Source organism: Hyperolius riggenbachi, chromosome 1 (genome assembly GCF_040937935.1).
Source record: "Hyperolius riggenbachi isolate aHypRig1 chromosome 1, aHypRig1.pri, whole genome shotgun sequence".
NCBI classification, from domain to species: Eukaryota; Metazoa; Chordata; class Amphibia; order Anura; family Hyperoliidae; genus Hyperolius; species Hyperolius riggenbachi.
Window position 1 is genome coordinate 493,283,721 of NC_090646.1, and position 14,426 is coordinate 493,298,146.

Here is a 14,426-nt window from a genome sequence, read left to right on the forward strand (position 1 = left end):
CCATATACCACAGGTCGATTTCCGATCAATTTCAGCATGAAATCTCTCGGGAATCGGCCTTGTGCACCACATCCACCACATGTGCCTCTGTCACCCGTGCCGTAAATGTATACATTACCTCTCCGCGGCCTCCGCTTGCTTCCAAGATTCTGTCTCTGCATACACGTGCGCCCAAAGTGGTCACACGTGCGCCCTTACTAGGAAACCACGTGGGGCGTGCATGTATGCAGAGATGGAAGCCAGCAGGCGAGAATCGGAGGCTGTGGAGAGATAATGTATACATTTACGGGCACGGGGACAGAGGTACAGTGGCGCAATCGAGAATGCGACCAATTTTCGTCCCAAAATTGGTCACATTTGTCGGTCGGGCATGCACTTGGCGGCACTGATTTTCATCCATTTTGATTATAATAATTAAATTGGATGGTTGATCAGCCGCCAAGACCCCTGATGTATGGTCACCTTAAAAGTTTAAATTAATAGACAACAGAGCAGACTGTGATGACACAAGAGATGAGGATCCTGCCCATCCGAGCTCCGAGGAAGGGGTATAAAACAAGCTCAGCATTGAGAATTGTATGAAAACAGACTGCGGGAGTTGTTTTCATACGTAGTTTTGTTCATACTATGGTAGATAGAGAAACAGCTCATACCATATCTAATGGCCAGGCAAGTGGCTGACTGTCAGCAGCGGAACTGGAAGGTCCTTTGCTAGTTTCCGGACGGTCCCTATGAGAGTGTGCACAGCGCAGGCGAGGACTGAGGTTAGGTTACAGGAGTCGGTCAGGGGAAGCTGGAGACTCCGAATATGAATGTGGCGGCGTGCAGCGCTCTGTTCCGGGTGTGCCGACAGGGAAGCAAGGGCTGGTGAGTGCTGTGACCGGGGCGCCAGTGCTTTACGCCCATACAGGCCTGTGCCTCGCTGATCTGCGCTCTATATACATGTTGCTGCCTTCGCCATACTCTCCCTTTGCACAGACGGTTTATTGATATTTTGTTATTTGCAAGTGCGGGTAGCTTGCAGTTCTGCTGACTAGGCAGCTCTTTTGTTGTTTAGTGCTGTAGCTCAAATATGTTGTCTATTTTTTAGATTATGTAATAGGGGACACTTCTCAAGTTTGTAATTATTACAGTAAGCCTTATTAGTGGTTTTATCTGCAATTTATCAATAGGCTAATCTAAGTCAGATCAGGCAGCAAAAGATTAGCCAATAGCTTGATTAATTAAGTCGTTCAGTAATAGTTTGCTTTCTAAATATGACTAGGCCAAAAGGTGCAAAATTCTTGATCACCCCTTGTTTAATTTTATTTAAATTTAAAAAGAAATATGAGAGTTTAATTAAATTCTCATCAATACTTTTAATTAGAAATTATGAAAGAATGACAATTTCTGCTGTGAAGCAGATTGCTTCACAGTAAAAAGAACACATGTGGGCTAAGCTGGTGTTCCAACAAAATAGCATACATGAATGCTAGTATGACCTTGCCTGCCACTTCTCTCATACAGAACCCTCCTCTGGTGGGCAACCAGATAGAGAGGGGGGTTAATGTTAGATATAGGTAAGTTCTTTCTTGGGTTTAGGGTGGCACTTTGAATTTATAAAGATTAGCAAGGAATGTATGGTGGCAATATGTACCATTGATCAGTGTTTTATATCTTGCAGCCCCCCCTGGGTATGGAGAAGGGAGAGCCACTGGCAGACTTCTATTCTAGGACTGCGCACGACTCTGCCTATGAGGTAAGGTGACGATGGGGACACGTGGTAAGTAAATAACATGCACCTAGTGTTGCTGATAGTCAGAATACAAGCGATGCATTATTGCTGATGTGCTACTGTTGGCTTCCTCCAACCTACACCTCACGTTAACCCCCTCTACATACATTTTAACATTAAAGTGACTCTGTAACAAAAATTACGTTTTTTTCTACCATCCTACAAGTTCCTAAACCTATTCTTATGTGTTCTGGCTTACTGTAGCTCTTTCTACTATAACCATCTCTGTAATAAATCAATGTATCTTTCCCCTGTCAGACTTGTCGGCCTGTCTGGAAGGCTGCCAAGTTCTTCAGTGTTGAACTGTTCCTCCATGCACACTCCAGTGTGTGTTTTATTTACATAAGCCAGCAGCTTCTCTGCTATCTTATCAGTGATAGAAGAGAGCTGGATAAAAATCCTCCTCTGGAGGCTGTGAAAGGAGCTGGTCTGTCACATACTGAGGAATTAACGACATAGGCAGAGCTGTCTGCAGGAAGCCTGTAATGTTCAGTGCATGAGAGAAGCTGGGGACAGAAGGTAAACACACACAAGTGATCTCTTGAGATTCAGAAGTAAGGCTGTATACAGCCTGCTTGTGTATGGATGTATTTTCTATGTGTGGACATGCTGTACATCAACCTACTTCCTGTTTTGGTGGCCATTTTGTTTGTTTATAAACAAACTTTTTAAAACTGTTTTTGACTACTTTTAATGCGTCGGGAGCGGTGAAATTGTGACAGAGGGTAATAGGAGATGTCCCCTAACACACTGGTATGTTTACTTTTGTGCGATTTTAACAGTACAGATTCTCTTTAATCCTCCCAATTTCCATTTAACATTAACGGGCCCCACTCAACATCCTGCTCCTACCCTCTTTACATCTTAAAGAGAACCTGAACTGAAAATAAAAAGTCAAAACAAACATACATGGGTCATACTTACCTCCCATGTAAATCTAGAAAAAAAATGAAGCGCTCAATCGTGCATTAACAAAGTATAATTTAATCGCAAATTAAAAGTTCTACTCACAAGATGCAGAATGACAGCTCGCTTATCAGCGGTACAGTCCACCGCTACACTTGCATGCAGATTGGCACCAACGCGCTGTGGCTGGCAACGCGTCCTCCGATAACCGGGGAAGCCGTCTCGCAGTGGGAGTGGCTGTGAGTTAGCGTGCGTATGCATGCGAGTGTAGCGGTGGACTGTACCGCTGATAGGCGAGCTGTCATTCTGCATCTTGTGAGTAGAACTTTTAATTTGCGATTAAATTATACTTTGGTAATGCACGATGGAGCGCTTAATTTTTTTCAAGATTCGCTTTCTCTTGCCAAATACAATTGGAGCAGCACAGTGCGTTGGGACAAAGGAATATAAGAATTTGTGATAGCCTGTTACCTTCAGGACAGAAGCGCAAGGTTTTGGATTTTTTTTTTTTTTTTTTTTACCTCCCATGTAGTCTGCTCATCAATCTTTTTCCTCTCCCACGTCCTGTTTGCCCACTATGATCGATGGAATTCTCTGTCCTCCATTTTGAAAATGGCCATTACCCCATAACGGCTTCCTGGTCAGCACACTGTTAAACTGTAATATCACCCACTTGAGCCATAGGGAAACATGGACATTACCTTGCACATTCAGTTGTAACTGACAGCAACTGGTGTTTTTCAGTTCTGACAAAATCTTGTCAGAACTGGAAGGGTTCACTGTAAGAAAAAAATGGTGAGCTTCTGAGAGGAACTGATGGCGAGGTATGTAATATTCATTTGCAGTTACATCATGTGTTTATTTTAAATAATTTTACTCAGTTCAGGTTCCCTTTAAGGCCTCCTTTCTACGAACTGTTGAGCGGTGTGCTCAGCAAGAAGTTACCAGGCAGAAGTAAGCAGTTATCATGCAGCAAGAAGCAGTTACCAGGCAGCAGTGAGCAGTTGAGAGAGTTTGAGAGGCATTTCACTGCCTATCAACAGTTCTTGGAAAGGAGGCCTTACTGAACATGAATCCCCTTTACAGCTGATACCTGGAGATAAGATAATAGCAGAACTCCGGAACCAATACGCTATCACCCGCACCCAACTAAAGCACCCACCGCACCACAGCTTCAAACTTACATTGTGGACTATGGCGGGGCTGTGTGTAGCCAATGGGCTGTGCACGCAAATCACATGTTCCACACATGTGCCCTTCTGTGCGGAATACACAGTCATAAAAGAATTCCCCTGCACATTTTACCATCCTATTACAATTTTACCAACTTTCTCTTTTTCTCTTTCTCTCAGAGCTAATGTGCTGTTCATGTCTGTATTTTTTTAGCCTTGTTTATACTGTGATCTATTGTAGGGCAGAGCCTAAAAAGAAGAAAAAAGTTGATCCTAAGCGGGAAATTGTAGCAAGGGAGCGTCTGAAAAAGAAACTGAAAAAGATGGAACGTGTTGCACCTGAATTCATTCCAATAGAAGATTTCATGACCACCTCAAAGCATCAGGAAGAAAGCAGGTATAATGAGATTCTCAGGCTTGTATACAGGCATAGTGTGAGAAAACGCGGAAAAGCCGCCGCATATGCCAAGAGCGAGGCGGCTGACTCCGCGCCCAAAGCGGCGGTTTGCACGCATGGACACGTGTCTGGTAGTATGGTGGAATGCGGAAAAGCCGCCGCATGTCCTGACAGCAAAGCGACTGTTTCCGTGTCCAACGCGGCGGTTTGCATACAGCAGCATGCGCTTGGTGTGGCTGGGTCTGTTAGTGCACATAGGCAGATGGAGAGCTACGCGCACGCGGGCCTGAACTCAGGACCTTTATACCAGCAGGGGAAGTGTCAGCTGATCAGGAAGATCAGCTGATTCCTGCAGGACTCATGATTGGCTGAATGGCTCGGGCGGGGCGGCAGAGTCCAGCAACTATATATTCTGCTGCTTGTCAGTTGCTGGTTGTCTGCCATTGCTAACACTTGCGTGAAGGCACTCAGACCTTAGCTAGACCCGACAGTGTGCCAGAACCGGCTAGAGCTGGGAATCCACACTGTGTCAGATTCTTGATAGCTTAAAGTACTAATTGAATTGTATTATTTGTTAGACCAGTTCCAGGGTGTGAGATCAAGGCCCTCACATCCAAGACTAGGGAACTGTATTTTCATTTATGTTATGCTCCAGACTAGTTCCAGGGTGTTGTGAATACGGACCTCACACCCCAGACTAGGTTGTGTTATTACTGTGTTACGTTAGCCCAGTTCAGGGCAAAACCTTACATATTAGCAGCAGGGCTTCCTGCATCCCAGCCTTGTTCCCTCGCTCAGGGGTCCACAGGCTACAGGAATATCACCCACCGCTCAGGGGTGAATTCCTCAGGAGTATAGGCCGCCAGCTCCTCTGGTGGTCTTTACTCAGAGTTGTTACTGTTGCACCAAACACTTACACTCTCTCTGGTGTCTAGAGGTTAGACATATCTGATTATTGACGATTCCGCAGATCCTCAATAATCGGGTATATCTGTATTCTTGGGGATACTGCGGATCTCCAAGGATCAGATTCTCTCTCTGGTTGCTGACACTGATCGTTACACATAGTTTCAGAAAAAACAACTTTTCAGGCTTGCGGATTACAACAGCTACATTTAAAAAGGGAATCATTGAAGGACTGTAGAGGTTTTTTTTTTTTTTTTTTTTTTTTTTTTTTTCTCCTCTGCCTGACCCAGCAAACATGTCTGAAAAGGGATTCCTTGGTCTACTCAAAGGAAGCCTGAGGCATGTGGTGGTGGCCATATTTGTTTACTTGTAAACAATACCAGTTGCCTTGCAGATGTAATGTAAGCTACGAGTACGTAGCTACTCTTAATTGAAATTTAAATTAGATGGGGGGGTTAATTTACCTATGCCACCACCTTTAGCCGATACGGTCCACGTGACTCCACTACTTCCTCCTTCAAACCCGGAAAGAGGAAGTAGTGGCATTACGTGGACCGGAAATGGAATACATAAGCTGTCAATAGCATAAGTTTCCCCTCCCCTCTGCCGCAGGCAGTGCTGTCTAAGTTACATATCGATTAAGAGTAGCTAACTACTTGTAGCTAACACCACGACCTGGCAGTCCTGCTGATCCTTTTGGCTACAGTAGTGTCTGCATCGCACAACTGAAACAAGTATGTCGCTAATCCAGGCCTGACTTCTCTCACAGCACCTGATCTGCAGAGGATCAGCAGGATTGCCAGGCAACGGATATTGATCAAATGCAAATAAATATTGCAGCCTCCAAATCCCTCTCACTTCAGGTGTGCTTTAACATCTGCTGAGTGCCCCAAAGCACCACACTGAGATAAGCAACTAGAGATGGTCATTGAGACGCATATAGTGCCACCTAACATGCAAATTATATGCGGCTTTAATTGTGACCATTTCGAATTGACGGAGTGCATTTGTTTGCCCCACTTCCAAGCTGCATACAATTTGCATTCAGTTTCTATGCAAGTCAGAATTACTTGCATCTAATTGACCATCTCTACTATCAACCAAAGGTGGAATGGGAAGAGCATGGAAAAAGGCCATATTGGGCTCTACTCACAATCACTTCCCGCATGCGGTAAAGGACATGCGGGAAGTTACCGACCAAAACACCGCCACATTCAAATTCACTAAATTTTCCACATGTTTTTTCCGCATGCGGTAAATGTGCGACATTCATGTGGAAAAATTTCCGCAAAAGTCGGTATTTTTCGCAATAAAAAATCAATTCACAAAACATTGCAGGTGCATCATTTCGTCGGTATTTACCGTTTTTTTTTATCACCTACAAGAAGTCTGTAGGCTTAAAGGGAAGGTTCAGGGAGGGTGGCTAAAAAATAAAAATCAATTTCCACTTACCTGGGGCTTCCTCCAGCCCGTGGCAGGCAAGAGGTGCCCTCGCCGCCGCTCCGCAGGCTCCCGGTGGTTTCCAGTGGCCGACCCGGCCAGGCCGGCTGCCAGGTCGGGCTCTTCTGCGCTCCAAGGCCCGGCACTTCTGCGTCCCACGCCGGCGCGCTGACGTCATCGGACGTACGCCGGGCTGTACTGCGCAGGCGCAGTAGTTCTGCGCCTGCGCAGTACAGCCCGGCGTACGGCCGATGACGTAAGCGGGCCGGCGTGGGACGCAGAAGAGCCCGACCTGGCAGCCGGCCTGGCCGGGTCGGCCACTGGAAACCACCGGGAGCCTGCGGAGCGGCAGCGAGGGCACCTCCTGCCTGCCACGGGCTGGAGGAAGCCCCAGGTAAGTGGAAATTGATTTTTTATTTTTTTTAACCACCCTCCCTGAACCTTCCCTTTAACCTCCCTGGCGTTCTGATTCCCCAGGATTTCCGTGCAAAAAGTGGTTCAATTAATTTCCAATAATTTGCAAAATTTTTTTTTTTGGAAGAAATACATTTTTTTAAATATTGAATTCAATACAGGTTATTGTACTGAATTCAACTGAAAAAAAAAAATGTTTGCAGTGAGATGTTGATGACACTGTGTGACCCTGGTGTCATCAACGTCGATCGGCGGGGGACATGTCATCTCTGAGGGAGAAGCAAAATCCGTACATGGACATGGAAGACAGCACTGGGGAAGCAATCAAAGGTACGCGACGAGGGATCAGCACGCCAATGGTAAGTATAAGACTCAGATGTGAAGCCAGGTGTATAGGGAGCCACATGTAGCCAGATGTCAGGGTAGCCAGGAGTGTAGCCAGTTATGGGTAGCCAAGTGTGTAGCCAGGTATATAGGGTGCCAGGTGTAGCCAGGAGTATAGGGTGCCAGGTGTAGCCAGGAGTATAGGGTGCCAGGTGTCCCCTCCCTCCCGATTTCCCCCCCCCCTCACTTTTGGGCTGGGGGATCCCCCTCTGCGGGTGGGGGTATCCCCTTTCTGTGCGGAGGTATCTCGGGCTGGGGGATCCCCCTCTGTGAGCTGGGGATCCCCCTTCTGTGCGGCGTGCGGGTGGCCTCTACCCCTCCCCCCCCCCCCCCCTCGCATCCTCGCTTCCCCCCATCCCCCCCCCTTTCCCTGTCTAAGCCCATGAGCAAATCGAACTACTCACCCAGGGGCCCTCTCCAGCGCAGCACTTCTTCCTCCATCGCGGAAGTCCCGTCTGTTTACAGTTACATTACGAGACTTGGTGACGTCGCCAAGTCTCGTAATGTAACTGTAAAGAGACAGGACTTTGCGATGGAGGAAGAAGTGCTGCGCTCGAGAGGGCCCCTGGGTGAGTAGTTTGATTTGCTCAAGGGCTTAGACAGGGAAAGGTGGGGATGGGGGGAAGCGAGGATGGGGGGAGGGGTAGAGGCCACCCGCACGCCGCACAGAAGGGGAATCCCCAGCTCAGAGGGGGATCCCCCAGCCCGAGATACCTCAGCACAGAAGGGGGATCCCCCCCACCCGCAGAGGGGGATCCCCCAGCCCAAAATACAGCCGCACAGAAGGGGGATACCCCCACCTTCCCGCCCTAGCACATTCTCTCCCTGGGGATTCCCTAGGGAGAAGCATGCAGCAGCCTGCAGAGGCTGCTGCAGTGCTGCAGATCACAGCGTGAGGGGAAAGTGCAGGACGAGCTGAGCTCGTCCAGAACATTTCTAGCAAGTTTTCTTTGGACGACCTCAGCTCGTCCAGAACGCTAGGCAGGTTAAGGGCTGTGCTTGCTGGACTTTGTTTTTTTTTTTTTTTTTTTTAACTATTTTTCATGCGACCTTCTTACCGCATGTTTACCGCACATTTAATGGCCGTTTCCGCATCTTTTTTACCGCATGCGGGAAACATGCGGAAAATGTTAGTGAATGTGGCGCTGGCGGAAATTTAGCGGTAAAATTTAGCGGTAATTTTGGCTCTTTGTAAATAGAGCCCATTGTGACAATTTGTTAGCTTTTATCAAATATAGTTAACCAACTGTGAAGGATACTAAACTCAATTAAACACCAGACCTCCTAGGATCAAATTGCCTCTCAGCAACTGTCATTCAAATTATATGTATTTGTAGTGTCACTGATATACCCAAAGAATTAACTGGAGTCTTAAACTAAAACTTTTAATCACAAATGTATTCTTGAAATGATATACAAGGATTACATAAGAGATCCATCCTCAGGACAGAACAGACAAGAGCAGAGCAGGAGGGGGAAATACATCACACACTATTTACACTGCCTTTCTTTCTCCTCTCTGGAGCTTAGTGTCACACCCTCTGCTGGGGGTGCTGCCATACTGGAATGTGGGTGCCATTCATTCATTGAATTGCCAATGCAATCCACTGAAATCAAAAACGTGTACAGTGATGTTTTTTCACAATGGGTTCAAACAGAATGGGTCAATGTGAATTTGCTCACAGCAGTTATCAACCTATTCATTCGAAGCCTGTGCCCAGTCCAAAATGCTGGATAGCATACACAGTGTTAGCCACTCCTTGGGTGCCCAAAGGCAGGGATCTCACTACCTTTATTGCTTATGCCTGGCACACACCATGCAATTTCTTGTCAGAGGCCTAGTGCACACCGGAGCTTTTCCGCTGCGGTTTGCGATCTGCTTGCGGGTGCGGATCCGCTAGGGTAATGTATTTCAATGGGCTGGTGCACACCAGAGCGGGAGGCGTTTTGCAGAAACGCATACTCCCGGGCTGCTGCAGATTTTGGATTGCGGATGCGTTTCTGCCTCAATGTTAAGTATAGGAAAACCGCAAACCGCTCTGAAAAACGGCACTTCAGAGCGGTTTGTCAGGCGTTTTTTGTTACAGTAGCTGTTCAGTAACAGCTTTACTGTAACAATACATGAAATCTACTATACCAAAACCGCTACACAAAACCGCAAAACGCTAGCTGAAACGCTGCAGAAAAATAAGAAAAAGCGTTTCAAAATCTGCTAGCATTTTGCGGATCTGCTAGCGGTTTTTGGTGTGCACTAGGCCAGACAGATGGTGGAATAGATAATTTACGGCAGGTCCAATTTGATTTCCAAAGCGATCGGAAAATTAAATAAAAAAAAATAAAAAAAGATAGGAAATCCGATCAGACCTTTCTGAAATTATCTATTCGACCATCTGACAGGAACTTGCATAGTGTGTACCAGGCATTAGAATCGGAGCCTTTTCAATAGGTTTGCTGAAGCTTACTTGCTTAAATTATTTTCATTTAAGATATTTCCTATAATTAGACTGCTTGCTTAGTAATTGTTCTCATTTGAAGCAATCATTTAACATCCAATGGACACAATGACATCTTGTTCCTGTATGCAGCCATCACAGTGGAGTTAGAAATCAAGTACTGTTCATTGCTAACATAACAAATTGTACTGTTAAGATGCCAAAATGTAAACCGAGATAAATCATTGGCTCGGTCCAGTTCGAGATCACGCTGTGTGGGGACATGTCTGTAGCCAAACCAATGGCAGAAGAGGTCATTGTATGGTCCAGTGGGCTGGCAAGAAGCCTTTTGAAGGCGCATGTGCGGTAGTGTACACCTATGCTCCTAAAATGTACATCTAATTTTGTTTTTTTTTTCAACAGGATTAGAAGTGCTCCACAACTATCTGCTGAAGAACAGGAGAGACGAGCACTTCTGCTGAAGAAATGGGCATTGTTCAAGCAGGAGGAGCACAAAGTAGAGCAGAGGAGTATCGAGTCTCTGCTGGAATCTCAGCGGAAAGCTCTGGATGAATTACGCCTTGAGTCAAAGGAGCTTTATGAAGCAGCTGTGCGATGTGACCCAACTTTGTTTCCCTTAGAAAGCCGAGGACCTTGCCACACTGCGCCTATACCCAACTATAATCCACCTGATGGGAAATACAATGACATCACAAAGGTCTATGTACAACAGTGAAGAGCTGGACAGCTGTGCTCTGTAATGCTCTTGCCTCTCATCCCAGGGTGGATATACACATGCAGAGATCAATACATGATGGCACTGGACATTTCATGCTGCTGGCTCCTATAGTAATAGTGTCAATGGTGGATATGCAGTTAAAGTTTAATAATGATATGGATAAATATACCAATTTATTTCAACCAAACATTTGAGTGAAAAAAAATTATTTGCTGAGCTTAATGAACTTTCTGTTTCTTTACACATAAAGTTTAAAGTGTTTCGAGGGTGACATGATGAAATAGACATGCTTGCAGGGTACCAAATATATTAACTATAGGCGCTTTTCTGGCTGTTTTTTGGCCATCAGATTTCTGAGAGCTTTTGAAAAAAAAGCTCTCATTGACATATTAAAATCGTGCGATTTTAATGTAAGTCAATGCGTGCGTCTTTTTAAAAAATCCCTCAGAAAGCTCTGATGGCCAAAAAGTGCTGCGGCCCCGTTCACATCTGAAAGCGCAAAACGTTTTGCGCAAGTGATTTTACAGTGATTAACACAGAAAAAATCACTAGACACTTCCACAAATTTAGAGCGATCACGGTCGGCGCTTTATAAGCACTGTACCGCAATCGATATAGAATCGCCACCAAAATGCTGCAGGCAACACGTTTGCAATTGATGCCAAACGCGGCAGTGAAAACACTGGGGTAACAAAGCGCTTTAGCGATTAGCGGGAATTGCCCGCTAATGACATAAGTGTGAATGGGCACTTATAGGGCTCGATTCACAAAGCGGTGCTAACCCAGTTAGAGACTTTAGGCGTGATAACCATTGCACCACGCTGGTGAAAACCCAGTTTAGGCGTGATAAGTTTAGGTGTGAGGTGTGAATCAGGCCCATAGTGTGGCTGAGCACTCAATAAGTGCATGTCATTGAAATAATTTAGTTCCTACTCCTAAAAAGAACTGAAGTGAGAGGGGTATGAAGGCTGCCATAATTTATTTTTTTAAACAATACCAGTCGCCTGGTTGCCCTGCCGATCTGTTTGACTGCAGTAGTGTCTGAATAACACCAGAAACAAGCATGCAGCTAATCTTGTCAGAAACACCTGATCTGGTGCATGCTTGTTCAGGGTCTATGGTTAACATTAATATAGGTAGAGGACCAGCAGGATAGCCACGCCACTTATTTTTAAAAAAATAAATATGGCAGCCTCCAATATCCCTCACGCTTCAGTTGTCTTTTTAAAGTAAACCGGAGGTGAAAGTTTATATGGAGGCTGCCTTTTTTTTTTTTTTTTTTAGCAATACCAGTTATCTGGCTATCCTGTTGATCCTTTGCCTCTATTACTTTCAGCCATAGACCCTGAACAAGCATATGCAGATCAGGCATTTCTGACAATATTGTCAGATCTGATGTGATTTAGCTGCATGCTTGTTACTTGTTTGTTTTAGACTGGCAACTGGTATTATTTAAAAGGTAATATGGCAGCCTCCATATTCTTCTCACTAGTTGTCCTTTAAAGCTATGCAGGGAACTACAGACCTTCACAGGTAGGGTAATCGATGGCAGCAGAGCTGATTATCATTATCTCCCTCTGTGTATCACGACGAAACATGCACTGTTGGTGGGCCTTGATGACAGGGTTGGGGAATACCGCCTTAAAGTAAACCAGAGGTCTTGTAAAGATTTGATACTTACCCGGGGCTTCCTCCCATGCCATCCTCCTACGTGTATGCTAGAAATTCCTGCCAGGAGACATGGACGCAGGATACAGCCGATATATGGTTTATCCTGCTGCACAAGTCCTGGCGGCGTTAAATTCTATTCCCCCTCCAGGTCGCCATGGATAGTGGGGAATGATGTAATTCGGCTTGCAGCTATTGCTGGTGGCCGAATTGCAGTGTTTTAAAAGTAACTTCAGCTCCGTCTTGTGACGGCGCCAAAGTTACTCATTGTGTGCTGCTATAGCCTTAAAGGGATACTGTAGGGGGGGGGGGGGGGGGGGGGGGGGTCGGGGGAAAATGAGTTGAATTTACCCGGGGCTTCTAACGGTCCCCCGCAAAAATCCTGTGCCCGCGCAGCCACTCACCGATGCTCCAGCCCCGCCTCCGGTTCACTTCTGGAATTTCAGACTTTAATGTCTGAAAACTACTGCGCCCGCGTTGCCATGTCCTCAATCCTGCTGATGTCACCAGGAGCGTACTGCGCAGACACGGACCATACTGGGCCTGCGCAGTATGCTCCTGGTGACATCAGCGGGATCTAGGACACAGCCAAGCAGGCACAGTGGTTTTCAGACTTAAAAGTCTGAAATTCCAAAAGTGAACTGGAGGCGGGGCCGGAGCATTGGTGAGTGGCTGCACGGGCACAGGATGTCTGCGGGGGAACATTAGAAGTCCCGGGTAAGTTCAACTCATTTTCCCCCGCCCCTACGGTGTCCCTTTAATTCTTATTACAATCTATGGTGGCGCTGACTGCTCCCAAATCTCCTGTTCTGGATTCCTTGTGTTCGTCGTCCTGCGGTCTGCCGCTGTATTTGGCTCAGTCGCATCAATCGGGGTCTACTGTGCATGTGCGGAAGGCCCAGACTGGACCCGACTGAGCCAGTTACCAGGGCTAATCGCGGCTGAATGGCAGACCGCAGGAGGATGACGTGGGACTCTCACATGTTTATGGGGTGGGAGGAAGCCCTGGGTTAGTATCAAATCTTTACTTTACAAGATTTCTGGTACACTTTAAACTGAGTCTGAAATGTTAATAAAAAAAACACACTTAAAGAGAGACTCCCCATTCTTCAAGTCCCCACATCCCATCACTGGATCCACCGTTGGGCTGCCATATTTTTCCTTTCAAACTATACCAGTTAGCCCTGCTGGCCTATTTGGCTGCAGTAGAGTCTGAATAACGCCAGAAACAAGCATGCAGCTTATCTTGTCAGGCATCAAGCAAGAAAATGCTCAGAATTAGGACGGTACCTTTTCATCTACTTGTTAGTGCTTTTTCAATTGCAGAGTGCTGAAAAGTTTATTTTAAACAGAAGATGAAAAATGTTTTCCTGTGTTCAAATTCTGTGCTTTAAAGCACACCTGACAAAACATACACTGCCATCCTGTACATTCTCCCTGTCTTTTCTTAGCTTTAAAATTGTCTTGTTTCTTATGTGTATGGGCCGAGGCAAAGGCCTGAATTGCAAATTGTCTTTACCTTGCTAAAGCCTCATACTGCTGAATTTGTCACCATACAGTTTATGAATAGGTTAGGGAATGACAGCTATACAGTCATACTGCTCAGTTATAGCCAAGTAATGTGAGGCATTCTGTAGGGGGATGGGAGGCGGCAGGTTGGTGAATACAAGGCTGAGTTGTGGGTGCAAAACAAGTTTGCCGCCTTAAAACAGAAGGTATTTGCGATAAGTGAGTATATGGTGCCCCACAATGCAAATATGCTAATCATCCTTTGTTGCCCCTGTAAGCTAACCACACCTCCAGAGATGCTGGAATGTAAATGATGTCAGCTTGCTAATTGTACAGAGCTACAATAATCCAACATGCATACAGACTGTTTCAGATTGACTGATCCTCATCAGTGCATAGCATAAATTAATGTTGTTCTGTGGGGTAGGGCTTGAAAGCACCCAGTTAGTTTACCCAGCAAGCTTATTGTGAACCAGAACTCTTAGGAGTGGTTAGGGGGTTACAAAGGACCAAAAAACCTCTTACTAAAGTGTTCAGTTTGCCTTCTGAAAACTGAAGGTATGTGTGATAATTCACGTTGGAATGAGCATATGATGTCTCCCACAATGCATCACTGCTGAATATGTTAATCATCCTTTGAAGACAGAACACTCGGTCGGAGTTAGTCTGTTAGAAGATTCTTAAC

General features: G+C 45.8%; 1 protein-coding gene across 2 annotated transcripts; it reads left to right on the forward strand.

Moving 5' to 3' along the window:
- Positions 1–221: 221 nt before the first annotated feature.
- MRPL40 (mitochondrial ribosomal protein L40) lies at positions 222–10,751 on the forward strand. 2 transcript variants are annotated; one of them, XM_068271572.1, is made up of 4 exons: positions 222–303; positions 1,664–1,738; positions 4,094–4,249; positions 10,249–10,751. In XM_068271572.1, exons 2-4 carry the CDS (start codon positions 1,734–1,736, stop codon positions 10,559–10,561), a joined length of 474 nt encoding a protein of 157 aa, XP_068127673.1. In that variant the 5' UTR covers positions 222–303; positions 1,664–1,733; the 3' UTR covers positions 10,562–10,751. The 2 variants fall into 2 exon arrangements, with proteins under 2 accessions (XP_068127673.1, XP_068127672.1); XM_068271571.1 differs by lacking the exon at positions 222–303 and adding an exon at positions 731–867.
- The last annotated feature ends 3,675 nt before the right edge of the window (positions 10,752–14,426 follow it).

Excerpts from the sequence above, each read along its gene's own strand:
- MRPL40 (XM_068271571.1), top strand. The coding sequence starts at position 809 with ATGAATGTGGCGGCGTGCAGCGCTCTGTTCCGGGTGTGCCGACAGGGA. Across the intron at positions 1,739-4,093 it reads CGCACGACTCTGCCTATGAG|GGCAGAGCCTAAAAAGAAGA; the intron begins GTAAGGTGACGA and ends GATCTATTGTAG. Across the intron at positions 4,250-10,248 it reads AAGCATCAGGAAGAAAGCAG|GATTAGAAGTGCTCCACAAC; the intron begins GTATAATGAGAT and ends TTTTTTCAACAG.